Source organism: Chenopodium album, chromosome 11 (assembly GCF_948465745.1).
Source record: "Chenopodium album chromosome 11, dcCheAlbu1.1, whole genome shotgun sequence".
NCBI lineage: Eukaryota > Viridiplantae > Streptophyta > Magnoliopsida > Caryophyllales > Amaranthaceae > Chenopodium > Chenopodium album.
This window is the reverse complement of record NC_137844.1, coordinates 1437377-1459033: the sequence shown is the minus strand read 5'-3', so window position 1 is coordinate 1459033 and position 21657 is coordinate 1437377. Positions and strand designations below refer to the sequence as shown.

The window sequence follows — 21657 nt, the reverse complement described above, 5'->3', positions numbered from 1 at the left end:
ATATTGTATGTATATATATATACACCTTATCATATGGAATGAAATACACAGATTAATTCTCCGTCAATCTCTCTCATATTTCTTCTTATTTTATAACATTATTATCTTTCTATCCACCTATTAATCATTTAAAGTGCAATTAAACCAGCTGCAACACAAACTAATAATAGTACATATTAACGAGGTCGATATCTGACAGAAAATCATACGAACACAAACGGTGGAGCTCGAGCAACTGGTGACTCTTTAAGGCTGAATTACAAGTAGGGGCTGCAATGCATGTACCAATGAGGTCAAAATAAGTTTAAGTGAACAACAAAAGACAGCAATCTACATAACTTGGTACTAGTGACTAGTGAGCTTACCGTATCAAGGCTGACGGGTTTACCATCTTCAGCAAGTATTTCAACCACAGTTCCAGATTGATCAGCCTGTACAGAACAGACATAAAGAAATGCAACAAATTACAGCTGAAATCTTCGAAGATTTTCAAGAATAACATTAGGACACACAGGGTAAAAGATGAATGTTTCCACAAAGTTAGGAGTCCTCACAGACCACAATGTTCTGGTTTGCACATGTGGCCATTGTGGGATAAGCAGGGCTCAAGAAGGCAGCATAATCACACACGTCGGCGTGCCAGGTTCAGTGATGGTCATTACCAATATTGATAAACTCAAATAAATACTAGTAAGTAAAAAGTATGGTGTATGTAGTCCATCACCCATGCATTATGTTTACAGAGAAGAAAAAAAGAACCAATTTTCTTTCCAATCTAAATACGATACATCATACGTGATTTTTAAAAATTAATATTTTAAAAGCGAAAATTATGGTACAACTCGTACAAGTATATGACTTTAGAGCTCCAATTCCTAATTGGCGTTATTTGATTGAGTAATAAATATGTCAGATACCAAATCCGATACCAAATTGTTTTCAATATATCATGATCAATAAGTATGCCAAATACAAAAACCAGAGCCAATCATCTAGTTGCATTGCATCAATAAAAAAAAAACAATAATACCTTCACATGAACACAACTCTTACAGTTTCATGACATACCTCAATTTCATTCATCAACTTCATGGCCTCAATAATGCATATGATTTGTCCTTTCTGAACTTTATCTCCAACCTAAGGCAACATTAAAAAATTGTTCACCTTACTTGATAAAAGTATAAAAGGGTGTAGGAATACAGTAATACGCTGTGTGTGCATGCACTGATGCGCATGCACAAAAGAGGTATACACCCACCTTCACAAATGGCGGCTCACCAGGAGCTGGACTACGATAGAATGTGCCTGACATAGGGCTCTTAAGAGGTGGAAGTGATGGTTTAGCTGATTTGGCAGCAGGAACCGGGGCTGGTAGAGCAGGAGTAGGTGTCGAGGAGACAGGAGCTGGGGAAGGTGCTACTGGAGGAGGCGGTTGCGCTGTAACCATATGTGTAGGGTTAGGACTTTGTGATTGTGGAATAGCCTCCTTTTTACGGATCAATATCTCACAGTCAAGTTGTTTCAATTGCAACTCTGCAATGTCTCTAGAATCCACAAGCCTAGAGCACAAAATATAGAAGGTGAAATTAATTTCAGAAACCTAGTGGTTGAAAATGAAAATAACAAAAAAAGAAAAAAAGAAAAATCTCTGTAACCATTCTATATTTCTATGTTATTATTCTTTATCATCCTATTTAATTCACTTCTTTCCTTTCATCCTATAATTAATACTAAGTACTGTAATAAATAATATAGTACTTAGTATTAATTATAATTATTTTTGTATTTCAATTCAATTCTTTCCACATTGATATGGAATTTTTGTATTATAATGGTTATTCTTTGTGTAGTTCATTATCACTATGTTTCTCCTTAATGCTGATTTTTTCTTCTACCACATCCATATTTCGGATTATTTCCTGATGGTTTCCCTAACCTCTCTAAAGCCATCTCATATCCTCTATGACTGTATCAGTAGTGTCAGTGAGAAAGAAGAAAGTTGTATACTTGACAAGACTGGCAACTTGGCTTAAAAAGTCAGAAACTGTTTCTTCTGAAGCTGAGATATTAGGGGAAGTTTCCCTAGGCAGCTCATCATTCTTCGTTTCTTGGGCTGCTGGTCCAGATTTTGCTTGTGGTGTAGGTGGAGCATTGTTAGAACCACCCAAGGTAACCTTAAAAGACAAATTAGACAAAAAATGATCTTCACACTTGCTTAAGAGATCATTAAATCAATATGACATAAGGTGATAAGGAGACTCACCTCATTTAATTGGGCTTTAACGGCAACAATGCGGTTTGAAAGAGTCTACATGGTCACAACAAAAATTATAATAAGTCCCATATTAAAAATGATTTGGACCAGTCAAAACCAAGCAACAATAAAGTTGCAAAAACAATATACCAACAGTCTTTAACCAAATCTAATTGTCCAAATTGCTTCTCTTAGTAATTCACCCTTTTCTCCTATAATTTCCAGGCACGTATTTCATGACTATCAAGAACAAGACACCTTAGCATAGTAAAAAATATTTTAATGACATTAACACCTTGTTTGGATAGAAGGAAACGAAACGAAAAGAAAGGAAGAGAAAGGGAGGGGGACAAACTCTCTTGTTTGGATAAAGGATTGGGGGAAGGAAGGGAAAGGAGAGGGAGGGATCCATTATCCCTCTCTCTTTAATAAGCATAATCCCTCCAAATTTGGAGAGATTTGGAGGGAAAATGGAGCTCACCTCCCCCTCCCTTTCTTCTCTCTTCCCTTCCTCTTCTATCCCTCCCCTTCCTTTCCTTCCATGTTTCCTATCCAAACAAAGTATTATAAAAGCTTTCCTTTACTTTTGGAAAAATCATTTGATTTTACAATTATACAACTGAACATGTGAATATGATTTGAACTTCTCGCACTAGAGCTCTTTCCCTTCTAGATATAGTAAAGCTCACCTCGACAAAAGGTCATTTATATAATGCACAAGTATATGCATGTACTTCATCTCCAATTTATAAATTACTCCGTAGGATAAAGCAAATGATCCAAGTAAACATGACCATGTTATAAAATTTTACACCTTTATAAGGCCACTCATTCACACAACGCGCAAATCACCATCAATTACTCTATAGATTTCCTAAAAGGGCATCACATCACACTTCTTGAAACAAAATACATAGTAATACAGACCTCATTTTCAATGAATGACAAACACTACTTGGATGAGGATCAGCTAATGCAATGTCACACTCTAATCAATATTATTTATTACAGTTCAATACTATTAACTCTTTAAATATGGTATAGCCTACAAAGGCATTGCACTATGCTGGCATTTCAAGTAAACGGGTCGTGTTGAGTTCGTGTTCGTGTTTGTACAAAAGTACAGAGTATTATTTAAAGAAACCAAAATACTATAACAAAGTCAGTGTGACTACATACACAGCAAAAGATCATATGAGCTAACAATTCAAAATTTATTTTATAATATACTACCGATTAAAATAACAAAACCTGGATTTTTCATCAACCACAACATTCTTTTCTAAAAAAAAAAAAAAAAAAAAAAAGAAAAAGAAAAAAAACCACAACATTCTATATTAATATTATTCTTATTTTTCAACAATTCATAAATTTCAGCAAATCAAAATCAAATTAAATCATAAAACCCAAACAAAACCCACAAAAATTCAAGCTCAAAAATCAACAGCAATATTGCTACCCCAAATCAATTTGAACTTAATTAACAAATACAATAATTTTGTATAAAAAAATGAATTGTTGTTAAGAAAAATTCATTGCAGCAACCAATTAAAAGAAGAGAAAGAAAAGAATTAACCTTGGAAATGAGGCCAAGCTTGGTCTTAGGAGTCAAAGAGAAGGATACTTTGGAAGTAGAATGATGATGATTCTGAAAATTAGAGGTGGGAGTTTCAGAAATAGCTGAATTCAGAGAAGAAGAAGAAGAAGAAGCTGACATTGAGATCGCCATTGTTTAGATTCTTCTGAAATTGTTGCAAAAATTAATGAATGAAGAAAAGGGTAGTGGTTGAATTTGATTAAAAGTTGGTGATAAATTAATAAAATGGTTGAAGTTTGTAGTAGTTTGTTTGTTTGGTGTGTTGTGTTATGTGAATCGATGATATCGAAGAAGCAGCAGCAGCAGATGGGTGAGCCTCTAATGAGGGAGCTCCGATAATACCGATGTAAGTGTTTAAAGTTTGATCATCCATTATGTGTCGCATTCTAGTATTAACCCGAATGTGCACAAACTTGAATAGAGTTAGAGTTGGGTATGGGTCGGGTCAGGCAAACCCAATGTCATTGGACCTGATACTTTAATGGGTCGTGTCTAGAAAGGGCCAAGAAAATATTATGTTGTTAGGGATTGTCTTGGTCTTTCTTAAGAAAACACCCATGCATGTGGACACTTCCAATATTTCGTAATTGGTCAAAGATAAGCAAATCAACGTGTTGTATTGGTGCCAAATTTTGAAAATCATGTGCATGTCTAGGGTTGTACAGAGTGCAGTTTAGACTGCACCAAACCGCAAACCAAACCGCAATTTTGCGGTTTGCGGTTTGAAAATTACGGTACAGTTTTTAAAAATGACCAAACCGCAGTTTGCGATTTCCAAAAATATTGAGATCAAACTGCACTTTAATGCAGTTTGCGATTTTTATACTATATTTTCATTAAAATTATATAAAATAACTAAAATCTATGAGCTAATCTTTAACTATTAGTTAATTAAAGGTTAATAAAAAGAGTTTAATATTTGAATTATAAACTAATAATTATAAAATAAAATAAAAGTTTTGTTTTAAAAAGAATTATTACAATTTTAATAAAATACGATTAAACCGCAAATCGCACCGCACCAAACCGCATTTTGCGGTGTGGTTTGGTGCGGTTTTTTTAAAAGTGCGATTTGGTGCGATTTGAAAAAATTACAAACCGCATTTTTGCGGTTTGGTGCGGTTTATGATCCAAACCGCACCGCGAACACCCCTATGCATGTTCCATTGGTGTACATCGCCCGTGCTGGTTTAAGTCCTTTGCACTATGCCAATTGGTTCTTGTGCGAGTCTGACTTATGTCCAACTCTACACCTTTGAAGAAGAAAAAGAAAAAGTAGAGTAGTTTGCCTAGAAGAGTTAGCCAACGGATTGAATTTTATTTCATTAACACACTTAATAGCTTCCTATCTATGTACTCCGTAGCATAGAATACAAAAAAATAATCCCTTTGTTCCTTATAAAAATGGTTGAAACGTATTTTTAGGTTATAGATGTAGGCATTACCTGGAGTTTTAAGAGTAACATCTAGCATGTCATGAATTAACCCAGACGCATTAAACCCGTAAATTTACAAGTCAAACCCAACTTGTCGACCAATTTTGTGGAAAAAATCAAGTTTATACTCATGATAAATTTAGTTTGTTTATCTAGGCCCTTATATTCGTTTTTTTTTTTTTTTTTGGTGAAGAGGCCCTTATATCCGTCATTTCCCATAAAAAAAGCGTGGGTATTTTAGTCATTCTATCCTATTGAGATAGTCGATACTTCCTACAAGTGACCATTGTTAACCAAGCTAACCAGACAATATAGCAATTATGTCGAATCTAAGAGAGAATGAGAGGTAGGCGGTGTAGAAATGCGTATTAATGATATATACTTCCCGACAATTAATAATATTACTCCGTAAGTATTAACATAAATAAAATATGGAATATATACGGAATTCGGAGTTTAACATAAATTATTAGGATGCATAAAAGTTAGGGAATTGGAAACCATGAAATAAAAAGTAATCGGCTAATTTACATTCGGAAACAAAATAATGGATTAATTTTCTTGTTCATCCCTTTTCCCCTCTCTATATTTTCGAAATCTCTCTTTAACTTCTCGAAAAGACTTCAGATAATCACAGCACCACCACCGGCGCCACCTTGCCTCAGCCGCCGGAACCCCTCTCCCCCGCCAAAACCGGCGAAACCAACCCCATCACCCAATATTGCAATAATAAATAATCCAATACTTACCCGCCAAAAAAAATAACCAACGCTATAGATTCAACTACTTTGCCATAAGTGGTTGTAGATGTCAAAGGACTCCTACCCTCCATCTTCCTTGTTGCCTACAAACTCAAAACTAATTCTTTTTTTAGAGAATAGATGCGGCTGAGATAATTATCGTATGGGATTTCCAATATATATAGAGTACCTTTTCGAAAATATAATTTTTTATTAAAAAAAGAAAAAAAAACAAGCCCTATAAATGAAGCCCAAAAACAATGTATTCGTAATAAACATGACCCATATTTTGTACTCCGTACCACCTTTGTTACATAATGTTTGTTGCACCCCTATGCTTGTAACTAGGGCTGAGCAAAACAACCCGAAAAACCCGAATTATGATCTGTAACCGTTCCGAAAATTAGGATACCCGATTCGATAACCATAACGGTTTGGATATCCGTTCCAATAATTTGTTATCGGCTATGGTTATTGGATATCATTTTAAAATTAACGGTTACCCGATCCGTTCCGATAAGCATTTTTTTTGCTTTTTTCCCTACTTAAATCTATTTTTTTAAAATCTAAACTCTTACGTTACTTTATAATTACTTTATAATATCAATGATTAATAATAATATTAATAATTTGGTCAAAATCATATGATATTGTTGTTAATTAGTGATAAATTATATCATAATAACTACATAATTAAGTTTAATTTTCATTATTGGATACCTTATTGGGTACCCGATAACCGATCCGAAAATCCAGATACCCGAACTTATCGGTTTGGGTTATGGATATCACTTTTAGGGATTTTGGTTATCGGGTACCCGAATCGTTAGTACTAACGGTACGGGTACCCGTCTCATACTAACCCCTACTTGTAACTCTGTCTACACCCCAAAATAATGAAATGGATGTAGTACAAATTTTTACCTACACCCCTATGCAAGTATTTCTGTCTACACCCCTTTTTATTATAATAACGTCATTTTATAATTTTTCGGATTTTGAATCACATATCAATTTTGTATCATTAAGTATTCAATCTTGTTAATACAACGCGTTATATTCAAAGTCATATTTTTTTTTCCATTTTTATTTTAAGACAATTTTTCTTATTGATTTGTCTTACGAGTATTATTTAGTTAAACTAATAGGCTTTGTTGAAAATATATCTTTCAATGTAAAATAAAATTAATTCAATTACAATTATAATATCATTTTTAAATTAATACATACTCATTGTTTCTTAAGTATAATAGGGAACTCTCTTAACTTTTTAAATGTACACAAACTTAATTTTAAAAGCAATAAAAAAAAAGGAAAAATTGATATTAATAATCTCAACTTTGCTCCATTGTCTTTTAATAATCCCAATTTTAGATCATTTTGAAACAATCCCAACTTTGAGGGCTGTTTGCTTTCTTCAATCTCAATTATCGGAAGATTCGATAATACCAATGTAGAATGTAGAGTGTTTAAACTTCAACCATGCATTATGTGTCACATTCTAGTATTAACCCAAATGTGAACTTGAATAGAGTTGGGTATAGGTGGAGTAGGAATAGGACCAGAGACAGGGAATTCCTGGGTCAGGCAAGCCCAATGTCATTGGGCCTGATACTTTAACGGGTTGTCGGGTCGTGTCTAGAAAGGGCCAAGAAAAAATTATACTATTAGGCATTGTGTTGGTCTTTAAAAAAAAGCCCATGCATGTGGTCAGTTTGAATATTTCGTAATTGGTCAAAGATAAGGAAATTAAATCGATGTGTTGTGTCGGTTCCAAATATTGAAAATTATGTACGTGTTTACATCATTGGTGTTGGTTCAAGTCATTCGCACTATGCCAGTTCGTACTTGTGCAAATCTGACTTATTCCCAACTCTACACATATAAAGAAGAAAAAAAGAAGTAGTGTAGTTTGCCTAGAAGAAGTAGCCAAAGGATTGAATTTTATCTCATAACGCACTTAATAGCTTCCTATCTATGTACTCTGTAGCATAGAGTATAAAAAAATAGTCCCTTTGTTCCTTATTGATGCTTTATTTAAAAATAATTATTTAGGAGATTACAATACAAATGAAATATGCTTTGTACTACTATTTTTAACTTTTAATTTTGCAAATTGTGCCATTCAAAAGGTTTTGTGGCAAATAGGTTGGCCACTTTTGCTAAAACTCAAGCAATTTTTAGAAAATTGGATCTACCTTTTTTTTCAAATAAAATACATACATCAAATTGTCATCTTTCAATTATTTCAGACATTTAATTTGAAATTGGCCCATGTAAAATTCTTTAATTCCCATCTTTACACTTCATTTTCTTTCTAGTTAACACCATTCCACAATCACTCGTCCCTTTACCACCCATAGGCTAGATTGCTAACCTAGTAATGTAATCTACCCTTCAAAACAAAAAATAGTGTAAAAAATTAGGCACTTAGGTGCAAAATCCAATCAATTTGACCAAATTTCATTTTCATAACAACAACCTCCATTTCCTCTCTCCTCCAACTTCAGACCACTACTCCTCTCTCTATCTCTCTCCGCCATTTTTATTACCTTCATTCACTGACCTCCATTTCTGTTCATCAATGGCGTCTTCTCCTTGCTCTTCCACCTCCTCTTCCTTCGACGAATTCGACGACGATTCCTTCGAACACACTCTCCTCGTTGTCCGCGAAGTCTCCGTCTTCAAGATCCCTCCTCGCTCCACCTCCGGTGGCTACAAATGCGGCGAATGGCTCCAATCCGATAAGATCTGGTCCGGTCGTCTTCGCGTCGTTTCCTGCAAGTCTCGCGCCGAAATTCGACTCGAAGATCCGATTTCCGGCGATCTCTTTGCTGCTTGCTTCGTTTATCCTGGACTTCGCGATCAATCGGTTGAACCTGCGCTCGATTCTAGCCGATACTTTGTGCTTAAGATCGAGGATGGTACTGGTAAACATGCTTTCATAGGGTTAGGGTTTGCTGAGCGAAATGAAGCTTTTGATTTCAATGTTGCGTTGTCTGATCACGAGAAGCATGTTAAGAGAGAGAGTGAGAAAGAGGTTTCTGCTTCTACTGAAGGAGGTGATGAGAATTCTATTGATATTCATCCTGCTGTTAATCATAGATTAAAGGTATTTTTAGATGTTTCATCTTTTAATTTGGTTGAATTTTGAGCTCATATTGTTTTAATTGTGATTGATTATTGGAATTGATTGGAAAATGTGATGTTAATTTGGTTGCATTGGTTTATTGTTAGCAATTTAAGGTGTTTGATCAACTATGAATCTTTATGTGTGATCACATTTTCATATTTTTGAGTGCGATTGAAGTAGAGATGATAGAAATTTGGATTGTCTATGAGTAGGATCAAGCAAAGATTGGATTGTGACATTTGGTCAATTAGGTTTTTGATTGGTGTGCGATGGAAAATGTATGGAGTATTGACCGGCGCAGTGAAATTGGGAAAGTGCAGAGAAGGTAAGTTAATAAGTTATTGGGGATCTATGAATGGAGATAAATCAAAGATGTTATAGTCTCTTGATCTCGATGCTTGTGGATGCTGATCATGGCTGATTTGAATGGGGAATAGAGGGGAGGTGCATTTAAAACTTTGGCATTCAGTTATCAATAGCAGATTTGGAAGTATGAAATGTATTGATTCTCAGTTAGTAAATCCTAAAGAAGTGAAGAAATGCTGCTGGAGTGCTAGTGGTAGGATAACATAAAGTAATAAACTTTGCGATTGCATTTTTGAAAATCAATGGTAAGGGACATGGACATAAGAGGTAATATTGAAGCTTGTTGCTACTTACACATGTGTAAACCTACAAAAAAACTTTATCTTTTATGATACGTGAAAGGTATAGGATGTTATTCAGCTCAAGCAACTTTTTTTGTTATTAGTTTGAATCTAAAGTATGCTTTAGTCATTATTATGCAAATTATAATTGGGGATTTTGAAATGAAAGCTCTTATTTTGAGGCTGTAGAGCAGTAGTTTAATGATAAATGTTAGGTGATAGTTTTCTGTTCCCATTGCTAATTAGGAGTTAGGTTTTACAGCTAACCTATTGTGTTGCCAGGATAGACATTTTTTGGCTTAAAATTTACAGTTTGAAAGTAGAGGAAGAGTTTTGCTGGACATTAGAATATTAGATTTAGGCTGATTTGGATATCTCACTTACTTTATGATCTCATGTCGTGTTCCTTAGTTAGTTTATAATTTATACGGAGTATATTAGGTAGGAAGCTATCAATTCTTATTTATGTGTGAAGGGATAGTCACTGATAGCAGTGAACTACTTCATATGTAGAGTGTTTATCTGGTGATTTTCCCTAGGACCGAACGTGTGCTTTTTCAAAGGGATGAATTACTCACTACTTTCTTGTTGGTCATGCATGCACGTAAGCATTGTCGCCTTATTGATTGTGAATCCTAATGGTTGACTTTAAATGATCTTGGAAATGTTGGAACCAGCAATATGGAGAATTTGATACACTTGTTGTATTGTATTATGTTGGATTCAAGTGTTAGCTTAAGAACTAAATCAATAATAAATAAATTTGCATGACATAATGGTAAGTGGCATGTAATGTTATAAGATTTTATGGAGATTAAACTCAAGCCTACCACGGGCATTTATGACAACATATAATGATCATTTATGGTTCCAAACGACATTTTACCCCGGGATGTATCCCCTAGTTTCTCAAGACTTTTCGATACCGAGTCCCAAAACCTCCAAAATTGCTCTAAAAACGTGGATAATAGCCTTCAATTTTAGAAATCTAGGACTTTTTTTGGCCCGAAAATAAAAATTGGCGAGATGTTTACCATGAACCCTAATACCCTCCGGTAGTCTAATTGGGTGGGTGGAACCATCCAATTTACCTTTAAGCATCCAATTTACTCGTTTACAACTTGCCCTGATTTCATAAACTCAGGCCTACCACGAACATTTATGACAACATATAATGATCAAATATGGTTCCAAACAGCATTATAGGATCTTGTTATGTATCCCCTAGTATCTCAGAACTTTTCGATGCCGGGTCCCGAAATCTCTAAAATTGCTCTCAAAGCGTGGATAATAGCCTTTAATTTTGGAAATTTTTGACTTTTTTTGGCTCGGAAATAAAAAATGCTGAGATGTTTACCATAGATCCTAATACCCTCCCGGAGTCCAATCGGGGTGAGTGGAACCATCCAAATTGCATTTAAGCATTCAATTTACCCATTTTCGTACACGCCTCTTGTATTGATTATAAGTTTTTACGGGGCCTTTATGTAGCCGAATAATGGTCATATATGGGTCGAAACAATATTATAGGCTTTCACGGGGCTAGCATGCATCTCATAGTGTTCCGTGAATTTCCGACACCGGGTGACACCTCCTAAATTGCTCCGATTTCGTGTATTAGCCTTCATATTTGGCTATCATATATCATTTTTTCACCCGCCGAGATTATGCTTCCAGGTACTTCCATGGGTACCCAAAGGGCCTTGGGAGTCATAAATAGTACCCGAAACCATCACATTCATCTTTAATCATCATGTCTTAAGGCAAAGTCAACATACCCTCAAATGACAAAAATATCTATATGTATGCCTTGTCCTTGGGTGCACATGTCTTGTGCACATGCCACACGCCCCTCGGCACCATCCAACATCCATACACTTAGGCTTTGTGACTTGTCTTAATCCCGTACTTAGCATTTTTTAGCATATAAGATGCACTGCTACCTCGTTTTCCAAAATATAGGTTTTTTTTAGGGAATAGGGTGGGGGAGGACGAATCAAAGCGACATAGGGCTTAATCTCAGTGGATCGTGGCAGCAAGGCCACTCTGGCACTTACAATACCCCGTCGCGTCTTTAAGTCGTCTGCAAAGGATTCAACCCGCCGCTCGGTAGCATCCGCTAGGTAGCTTAAGAACTAAATCAATAAATAAATAAATCTGCATGACATAATGGTAAGTGGCATTTAGTGCTATAAGATTTTATGGAGATTAAAAGTCTTTAGTTATTAAACTTCAAACCTCTCCCATACCCTCTTAAAATATATGTAAAAGGGATTTGTTCCTGTCTTTTGTGCCATTTATTAGAGTAAGGATATTAAGCTTTCAATCTTCAAAGGTTTTGTTGCAATATATGGTGAAAATTTAAATACCTTTTCCCACAATTATGTTTTGGCCATGTAGTTTGGCAAGCTTACAATCTTTTCAAACCTTATCTGTAAAATTTGGTCTGAATTAGAAACCTGATACAATGCTTGACACTTAAGCTTGAAATTTGCAGTTGTTGATGTTGGTGGGGGCTTACAATATTTGTAATGGTGGCTTACTACAAAGTTTGGTTTGCGACAATGCCCCATATTTTTCTTATTAGTGTACATGATTGCAGGAAGGTGAAACTATTCGGATAAATGTGAAGCACAAACTAGCGAGTGGATCAGGTATGCTTTCTTCTGGGAATAAGTCTGTGGGACTTGCTCCACCTCCAAATGGGTCTGGGAACCCAAAACCTCTGGGCCTTGCTCCACCTCCAAGTGGGTCTGGGAAGATTCGTTCTGTACTCCCACCACCACCCAATGACCCTGCAGTAACTAGGCTGACTTCTAATCCCAAAGGCTCAAAAGACAGTGCAAGACATGCTGTGGATCCTTTGTCTGATTTTTCACAACTTGAGGTAAGTCCCTCAGCATAGATGTGCTTCTTTTACTGTATCAAATTACCAGAATATTTTTTCACAGTTGACTTCATCGTTTAATTTATTCCACTTTTTTTTTTTTCAAAAACAATTGTCTAAAGTACATGTTGCTGTAATGTTTTACTTTAATCCTAGAATCAGATTGTGTGTGTGCACGCACGTGCTTGTTTTTGGTGGGAAAATAAATAAATAAATAATATTGATACTGTTGAAAGAAGGGGAAATATTTATTCAGGTACTATGAGTATTAATAATAAATTCTTTCTTTGTGTATTTGTAATTCCTTGACTTAGAGCTACCATTAACCTTAAAATCAGTTTCATTTAGGAATTCTAGGCTATTTTGTTGATAAATCTATAATATGTTGTTGGTGTTTAAGTGAAGCTAAATTCTAAAAGTCCTGGTATTTTTGTGGAATTGTTGATAGGACATGATACTTTCAAATTAATAGGTCGTATGTCATATGAGTGGAATTTTTCTTGGAAGAATTCTGTTTCTGCTATAGGTTTTAGTGCAAACTTTTTCTTTTGGATTTGGACACGAAACAGGACCTTGATCTCATATTCAATTTAGGATATTAGGTGTTAGAGCAACCATGGATGTGTTGACGTTGTAAGGTAGCATCAAGACTTCTTGTTCAATTTCATGATTACACTTCATATTTACAATTTTCAATTGGGAATTGATGGTGTAGCTGAACTTTTTCATTCTCTTATGATATACGAGTAAGAAGTATCCTTTTACTTTTTTGATCTTAAATGGTTTAATATTCTTTTTGATGTCTGTTGCCATATTTGAAAGAGCATGTTGCTGGTTCATTGTGCTTATTCTGCATTATATAAATGTACTTGATGCAATCTGCAGAGGAATCTTCCTTCTAAAGCTGGATCTGGGACAACAAATGGCAGTGCTGCTGGATGGGCTGCGTTTTAAATGTACTCCATTGGTTTCCCACATATGTACTATTAGATTGTTGTTTACAAAATGAGAGAACAGTGCGCCTATGCGTGTGCGCGCGCGAGAGAGGGAGAGACTTACAACCCGGAGGTTGTTTATTGAGTTATTGAATTTTTACCAATTTCTTCAAAATAATACATCGAAATATATGTTTATAAACCTCAGTGAACCCTATTATATGGCTACTAATACTTGATTAATTGTGAATGTTGTGATGCACCCTTTTGATGAGTATATGTGCTATGGCATAAGAGAAAATAGCTAGTTTGTAGGAATATTCCTTGTATTTTCAAGAGTTGTATACTTGTATCATTGTATGTGTAATTTTAAAAGGAAATATTTACTCCTCGAGTCTTAAGTTTCAAAATAATGGCATCAATTTGACTTTTACTCTTTTGTTCTTATATATATTGTATAGATGTTAAATTAAAAAACGATTTTGGTATGATTTTTTTAAAATAAATAAATTTATGAATCGAAATTTTTTTTAAGGGTCAATGATTTGCATGATGTGAATGTCAAATTGTGGCAATGAAAGCATGTAGTGTACTATTCAGTACGGAGTATGAATTTGAATTAAATGGGATTGTCAAGTTCCAAAAAATCAATACATACACAAATAGAACAATATTAAATTTCATACTCAATTTGTATCAACTCAAAATTTTGCACAGCCCAAATCTTGATAGCTACACTAGTTTGGAATAGATTTAATAATACATCTTGTGGTTTTAGTCTAAATAGTTCATCCCTCTCATGTTTCGTCCATATAGCAACCTCCAACCTTGCGGCAAAAATATAAGCCTCTTGATTTTCAACTATAAAATCACTAAGCAAGACAAGGAATTAACAAAATTGAGGGACTTTAACTGCTTCGTCAAGCATCACACGGCCACATAGGTTTCCTACATATATCACTACAAAAAGGGTGTGGGTGTGGGTGTGGGTGGGTGGGTTGGGGGGGGGGGGGGGGGGGGGGCTTCTAATTGTGGTAATCAAGCATCAGTTGAAGATTGCGAGGTAAGTTGGACCCAAACAAACTCTTGTTTGTAAGATGGATTTCCTTCACAAGAGTCAGCACAGGTGTACACCACTATTGTTGCCCAGTCCAGCGAGTTGGCATCATTGTTCACACCAAAGTAGTACAGCAATTGAGGCAAGATCTACAAACAAAGCATCAGATATTTTATCAATTAAATACAGATTGCTGGGAAAAATTGCCTCAAGCACGAGAATCTCTTGGCTAATTAAGTGAATGTAAACAAACCTGTAACTCAAATTTCATTGTGCCGCCACAGGAAGAGCACTTTGGTATATCAGCTTTAGATGGCCGGCCACTTGATGTAGGCCACAAAGGCTTTGCCCCTTCATCTCTAGAGTATCTGTTTTTGGGCAAACAAAAGAAAATATGTTGTAACATCAATAATTTGAACCACAAAATAGGCATGCAATGATGCAAACAATATTTCCATTAGAAAATATGATTTCAAAAACTTCATGTCACAGAGCAATGTAATGCAGCCCAGAATGTCAGGTCTTCATTACACTTAAGGTGTTTAAACCATTAAATATGCAATGAATCTCTCCATGATGTATAAACAAGTCTACAGTTTGATCAGCTACAAATATACTCAGACAGGTGGTTGAAATGACAAAAAAGGAGACCATAGTTTGTTTGGGCCTTTTGGGATGTGTGTGTGGGAGAGGTTACATGACAGGAAGGCTTAGGCTTGTGATTGCTTGGTAATTTACAATATAATACATTACTCTGACAGGCTCCTGCAAGAGGAATGGGAGGTAGATTCGAGCTTACCCATTTTGTTTATTCATGAACAACCAAACTACGCCTGAATAAAAAAAAAAAAATTAAAAGCAACTGACTCTAATATAGATAGATTCCAAAATAAATGAAGTTGCAGCTTCTATGGGTTATTAAAATGCACCTGCAACTACAACACAAGGTGAACTTGCTTCTGTGTAGAGATGAGAGATATATTACCCACGACAGAGAACCCAAGAGCCAGGTAAAGCAGTAAAAGTGATGTCTTGTATGTAACATTGTAATTATAGTGATGTTTTCCTATTATCTCTTAAAGATCATACTCAAAGTCTAGGTGTCAGATAAGTTTTCGGTATGGGTATAGGTATAGCAACCTAAATCAGTGAATCAAAACAGAGGTCCAAAAACGGCATAAGCTAATCATGACCTAATCTGATTTACCCCAACTCAAATCCTTTTAGTAATCTACTGAAAACAAGTAGTGACAAGATAACAAAGTTTCCAGATAGAAATCTAACTATCACATATAATGCATAAACCATAAGAATATACATATTGTAACACTCAAAAGTGTACATAAGCAGTAACTGTACTACATAACTATAGATTACCTCAATACTTGTTCAGGGGCTTTAGCAAGATGCTGTTGAAATGTCGCCCAGCTCTGTCGATCATCATCACCCTGTTCAGAAACCAGCTATAATTTTAAACCGCTCCAGGGAAACATTTACCACCTAAAAGTAGAAAATCGTACACAGCATAAGCTCCCACCTCAAAACTGTCCATGAGTGAGTCGGCTGCTTCATCCACTTGTTGCCTTGAGACCAATGAATCAGCATTTTCATCAGTATCAGAAAATGAAAAGTTATCTTCATGTTCGTTTATGATCTCAAACTCAGGCCAAAGAGCTTTGCTTGCAGCTGTTCACAATCAACAAGAAATTATCATATACAGCCTTGTCCACAAATGCTATATCAACACAACTTACAAATAAAAATATGTTAAGAATGTCTTCCAAAAACTACCTTGTTACGAGACCTCCCACTCACCTCCTCCCCCCCCCCCCCCCCCCCCCCCCTCTTTCCCCTCATGGTGAGATGCATATAAATTGGTTGTACGAAAAAAAAAAAAAATGAGCTGTCTTGTATCTTCCATCTTTTCCGGATAGCCCTCCTCTCAAAGGCCCTTTCCCTATATTCTCCTTGTTCTCTCTCTTCCATACCCGGTCCTTCCTTTATAGAGTTCTCCATCACCATGGTGAACACAGAAAGGTATTAATTATGGAAAGGAGATAAGCTTCTCAAGTTAAGTTCCTGCCCATGCATGCATCTTCTGTTTGACTGTCTGGCAACCTCCCCATCCCCTTCTATAACTATACAATTTTATCATTCGTATTTCTTTACTGCCCTAATATTACATATTTTCCTTTTGGTTTAGCAGCTTTTATCAGTTTTGATTTTCCCTGCTTATTCAACTACAAGTTTCACTATTATTTCTAAACTGCCCTTTCTACAAAAATAACTTCTCAAAGTTGATCAGGAAAATACAAAGTGTACTAGTCAAAGACTTTCATTAAAGTGAAAACACTGCATTCCAGAAGCAATCTAATATAAATGTGAACACCTCTAAAGCATCTGTCCATCTGATGGTATAACAAATCTCCCACATTAACTCACGGGTCACAATTAGCAGCTAGTGGGCTCATAGATGAGGCATAGCAATAAGCGGAACAAGAGAAAACATATACAAACAGTTACATGGTCAAAGAGAGATCAAGTAAAACAGCATTTACACACTTCAGTTCAATGATAAGTTAATAACTACAAAGACTCAATTCATCTCCTCCCAGGTTCCCACCATTATTTCAGTTTGAGGCACGAAATTAGCTAGCTATTAGAGCATAAACTGACTATTAGCATTTTAGACGCTGAAATATGATCAGAGCTTGCAGTGCAGGCAAGCAGCAGTGTCAGACTACAAGAAAGTCTTGTTCTAAACCATGCAAGTGACGCAGCAAGGTATATGCATTTACAAGAAATTCACCAGACTTGAGAGAATTCCAAGGATCAACATTTTTCCGGCACTTTAATAGCACAAAATAATCCAGCAACCACACAGAATCCAAGATATTATAGCCACATGGGGTTACAGGTAAATCATTCAAATTAAGTTAAGAAATTAAACAAAGCATTTTGATTTTTTTTGAAATTGCATATTAAGAAGACTTGATATATGGCCATTGACAAACCTGTGACAGCCTCATTTGAAGAGGTATCATCAGATGATTTGGAAGAAACACTTAGTTGTTGACATTTGACTTTATGATCTGCACGCCAGTGCAATACCTACAAGCAGTGAGAGTAAATAATTAGTAATGGTTAAGCTTACAAAGTCACTCAAATTCAAAAAAGATTAAGTTGCAATTACCTGATGTTTCTCAGAGCAGTAACGAGCTGTTTTGCAGTTGCTACATAATTTATTTCCTTTCCATGTGCCACACCAAGCACAAAGGGGAGCTACACAACATAAGTGACAATCAGAAGACATTCAAATCACTTGGGAGGGTTGGGACAGAGCAAATCGAAAGAGTGAATAATATAGAACTTTTTTTTTTTTTTTTTTGAGGATTTGGGGGGGGGGGGGGGGTAAACAGATGTCAGTTACAATGTACAGGCATTATTGTGACAAGCAGCAGAATTAAGTTACTATACTGTTGGCTCATCATGACCAAAAGTCCAAAACTCTTTGAATTTATCCTTAAGGTAGTCTTTGACATAAGTTCAAATAAGGATTACCAAGTTTGTTTACAGCAAAATTGTGATCAGAAAAGTTCGAGTAATTTTCAATAAGGACTTTTCAGATTAAACATCTCTGTTTTGAATTGTTGTTTGAAGACTTTGAACCATAGGGTTCAATCCATTAATTTTTCAACCCAACCATGAAGTCTAATTTAACTTTATGTTGTGACCTTTCATGAATTAATATATACTTTTGTACCCCTATTTTTTAAGAATGAAATATCCTCCTTATAATATAATAGAAAGGCATGGTTTCTTTGCCCCCTTTATTTCCTATCATTACACATGTTACAGTTAATCAACACCATGCAATAGTTCACAATCTACATGTTCCATTTGAATTGAACATTAACATATTTCCAAATCAGTGTATCAAATATTGGAGCATTGTAAGGGTGATTATCAAGATAATTCATATGCAAGAGAATTTTCAAAATAAAAACATAAACCAAGATACCTCCTGATCCTAATGGTCTGGCACTCCCATCCTTCTGCGCCTCACTTGAGTAAAAGGCATTCGTAAGCGGGAGTTGGCAGCGGAAAACCTTCACACTAGAAATAAACATTGCAATTGCCCAAACTTAAGTGATGAAAGAACTACTTAAAATACTTTAAAAAGAAGCAGCTATTTATTTCCACAAAAACAGAAGATACCTTCGAGATGGCACTTGTGGTCCGCGCTTCCATTGCTCGTGTTGATCTCTAAGAAGACACGTCATAGAAAGGCACATGAACACATATAAAGTTCGATGAAATGCTGATTCCTTTTCCGAGATAGGAGCATACACCTGTAGTTGCACCAAAAGGAAGCATATTTGAACAAAACATAATCAATGTTGTACAATGAAGCAAACCGAATCAATGTCCTGTCAAAAACTGGTGTGCATATCAGAACACGAAACACAGACACGACACAACACAACACAAACCTGAAGTAAGAACTGCAAAGGCTCCCCACACATATCACAAAGACACAACTTCCCGGTCGGTAAATTCACAGGATCCAACCAAGCCTAAACAAGTAAAGATATAATCTTGCATCAGAAAATAGCACAAAACACAATTAAAAAAAAAAATAATAAAAAAAAAAAGAGAGCATTAGAGTTCAAAAGAGCTAGCTAAACACACCGGAACACCTCCGGCTTTGCTCGGAAAGGCCTCACGAAGAAGCAACCGGCTATTCTTAGGCTTTTCAACAAAACCAAGCCATACAGGGACTTGTTCGACATCATCACCCTCATCATAATCAATAACATCATCAAATACTCCGTCACCGGAAGCCAATATTTCACGGCTTTCCAACTCTGGCATTGATTCACCACCTGTATCAACTTCCAACTCCTCTAAACGCATTTTACCCTAAAAATCAATAATCAAAACACAAAAATAAACAATTTTACTCAATTATCAATTTTAATTCCTCTCGCTTATTAACATGGATAGCAAAAATACAGATTATAACCAATAGTTCGATAATCAATCGACCTTAGAAGAACCCTAAATTGACTGTAATAACAATTAAATTAACGATTACGCTGTAACACAGATATTAGTTGATGAAGAAAATTAATTTACCTCAGAAGCTGCTTCAATGGAGGAGAGTAAGCTCAGAAAGTCGCTTCAATGGAGAATTCAAGGTACGCTTCAATAGAGGAGAGAGAAAGAGAGGGGTGCACTAGGAAAAACACCAATTTTCTTGAGTTCGCTACTTTGCTTTGAGCAAATGAGCAGCGTATACTCGTACCACTGTACTAGTATTAGGAAACATCAAACTACAAAGTACTCCCTCCTTCTCTAGTTTATAAATACTTGCTCAATTTTCCTTTTGCGATCGTTTTTAAATTTTACTTCATTTTCTTATTTGGAAAGTTTTTATAATATTTAATTAGGTTAGGTCACGTGCCACGCACGACTATTTATTACTCTTTATTCAATGTTATTTTTAATAAAAAGAGTCACAATTATTTTTTTTCTACAGTTTAATAAAATGAAAAAGAGCGTCTTATGTTGGACTATTTAATGCGTCAAATTTTTTTTGACTATTTAAATAAGAAGAATGCAGTCCATTTATGTATTAAATTAATTTATAATTTTGATATTTCTCAATTTTTATAATATAGTGATTTCTATATAGAAAAATATAAATAAAATTTTCGCAAATGGGTTAATGTATATTTAATCGAAATTATATTCTTAAAAATATTCCATCATAATTTGTTTTACAAATGATTATTTATTTTCTTATTACTCCGTATTTATTAATTGTATATCAACATAAGAAAGATAAATATAATTGTTCGTATATATTGTTGACAAAAATAAACTTTTTTCAATAATTTTCTTAAATAAAAAAATTATTAAAAAAAAAACTAAAGACACACCAGAAATTGACACGTGTCATTGCCGGTGTGTCTTTTAGTATATATAGTTATAGTTATAGTTATTGATTCATAAAAAAAAAAAATAGAAATTGAATAATAAATCATCTTGTTAATTGAACAGAAATAGAAGCAATCTTCTCAAAAGCTATGGCAGGCCTGCAACATCGATCTATTATGAAACGAATATTTTCTCGTGAGTATCGAAAAAACAACAGAATTGCAAACCCATATTCAGCACCAAATAATCAAACCTTTTTTTTTTCTTTTGAAAAAAAGACTAAGATGATATGTGAATACGAAAATCGACAATATGGAAGATTGATGAACGTTCTTAAAATTAGCAAAGACAATTATCAAAAATGAAAAAATAAATTAAGAATTGTAATTTAAAGCATACCTCAACAACTTTAGAAATTGGAGAATTGTAAGTTAATGAACCCCTAGCCTGCAAAATATTTAAAAAAATTAAAATCAATCATACATAATTCGTATTAAAAACTAATTAGAATGAAGTGCAAAATAAAATATAAATTTAGTTGTTACTTTTCTTAATTATATAAAATGATAATTCATATTTGTAATACCCCATATTTTAATACGTATTTTATTTAAAATAAGTATTTTGTGAAGTATTTAAATAATTTGAATTTTTTAATTATAGTATTTTAATTATTTATTTTAATAAATTTGGAAATATTTTATAAAAGAAAAGTTTGTTTAATTAATTATTTTATTCAAGTTGGGGTTTAATTTAAGAAAGTTTTATTTTAGTAAAGTTTTATTAGGAAAGGGATTAGGAAAGATTAAAAAGGGAAAGTTTAGGAAGAAGGGTTTCTAGAGAAAGAGGTATAAATATTCAACACTTGGGGAAAATCAAACTTTGCTCGGAGTGGAGAAAACCCAAGGTAAATTTTCTCTCTCTTCTCCTTTATTTTGCTTTTCTTTTTCTTTCTTTTTCCCCTTCCCCTTTTTCGGCCTTCACCACCACTGGCCACCACCACCACCACCGGTGGGCCGCTGGCC

The 21657-nt window shown here is 34.8% G+C and overlaps 3 protein-coding genes across 3 annotated transcripts; 1 reads left to right on the top strand and 2 right to left on the bottom strand.

Moving 5' to 3' along the window:
- Positions 1-56: 56 nt before the first annotated feature.
- LOC145568153 (biotin carboxyl carrier protein of acetyl-CoA carboxylase 1, chloroplastic-like) lies at positions 57-4208 on the bottom strand. Its single transcript, XM_081627593.1, has 7 exons — positions 3834-4208; positions 2267-2311; positions 2011-2177; positions 1262-1562; positions 1069-1140; positions 366-431; positions 57-270 (listed from the first exon to the last, which is right to left on the bottom strand). Exons 1-7 carry the CDS (start codon positions 3984-3986, stop codon positions 247-249), a joined length of 828 nt encoding a protein of 275 aa, XP_081483719.1. The 5' UTR covers positions 3987-4208; the 3' UTR covers positions 57-246.
- A 4290-nt stretch (positions 4209-8498) lies between these two features.
- LOC145567112 (uncharacterized protein At1g03900-like) lies at positions 8499-14083 on the top strand. The gene is made up of 3 exons (XM_081626343.1): positions 8499-9142; positions 12413-12697; positions 13583-14083. The coding sequence occupies exons 1-3, from the start codon at positions 8615-8617 to the stop codon at positions 13649-13651; spliced, it is 882 nt and encodes a 293-aa protein (XP_081482469.1). The 5' UTR covers positions 8499-8614; the 3' UTR covers positions 13652-14083.
- Positions 14084-14287: 204 nt separating this feature from the next.
- Positions 14288-19999, bottom strand: LOC145568152 (uncharacterized). Its single transcript, XM_081627592.1, has 11 exons — positions 19829-19999; positions 19382-19612; positions 19183-19266; positions 18908-19041; positions 18711-18805; positions 17883-17971; positions 17704-17800; positions 16227-16375; positions 16067-16137; positions 14943-15057; positions 14288-14838 (listed from the first exon to the last, which is right to left on the bottom strand). The coding sequence occupies exons 2-11, from the start codon at positions 19604-19606 to the stop codon at positions 14671-14673; spliced, it is 1227 nt and encodes a 408-aa protein (XP_081483718.1). The 5' UTR covers positions 19607-19612; positions 19829-19999; the 3' UTR covers positions 14288-14670.
- Between the last annotated feature and the right edge of the window lie 1658 nt (positions 20000-21657).

Bases quoted from the DNA above. Each gene is read 5' to 3' on its own strand.
- LOC145568153 (XM_081627593.1), bottom strand. From the start codon at position 3,986: ATGGCGATCTCAATGTCAGCTTCTTCTTCTTCTTCTTCTCTGAATTCA. The intron at 432-1,068 runs GTATGTCATGAA...TGTTCTGTACAG, and splicing joins AGTTGATGAATGAAATTGAG to GCTGATCAATCTGGAACTGT. The intron at 271-365 runs GTAAGCTCACTA...CATGCATTGCAG, and splicing joins AACCCGTCAGCCTTGATACG to CCCCTACTTGTAATTCAGCC.
- LOC145567112 (XM_081626343.1), top strand. From the start codon at position 8,615: ATGGCGTCTTCTCCTTGCTCTTCCACCTCCTCTTCCTTCGACGAATTC. The intron at 9,143-12,412 runs GTATTTTTAGAT...ACATGATTGCAG, and splicing joins CTGTTAATCATAGATTAAAG to GAAGGTGAAACTATTCGGAT. The intron at 12,698-13,582 runs GTAAGTCCCTCA...TGCAATCTGCAG, and splicing joins CTGATTTTTCACAACTTGAG to AGGAATCTTCCTTCTAAAGC.
- LOC145568152 (XM_081627592.1), bottom strand. From the start codon at position 19,606: ATGCGTTTAGAGGAGTTGGAAGTTGATACAGGTGGTGAATCAATGCCA. The intron at 19,042-19,182 runs GTTTGTGTTGTG...GTGCAACTACAG, and splicing joins CTTTGCAGTTCTTACTTCAG to GTGTATGCTCCTATCTCGGA. The intron at 18,806-18,907 runs GTATCTTCTGTT...GTTTATTTCTAG, and splicing joins CCACAAGTGCCATCTCGAAG to TGTGAAGGTTTTCCGCTGCC.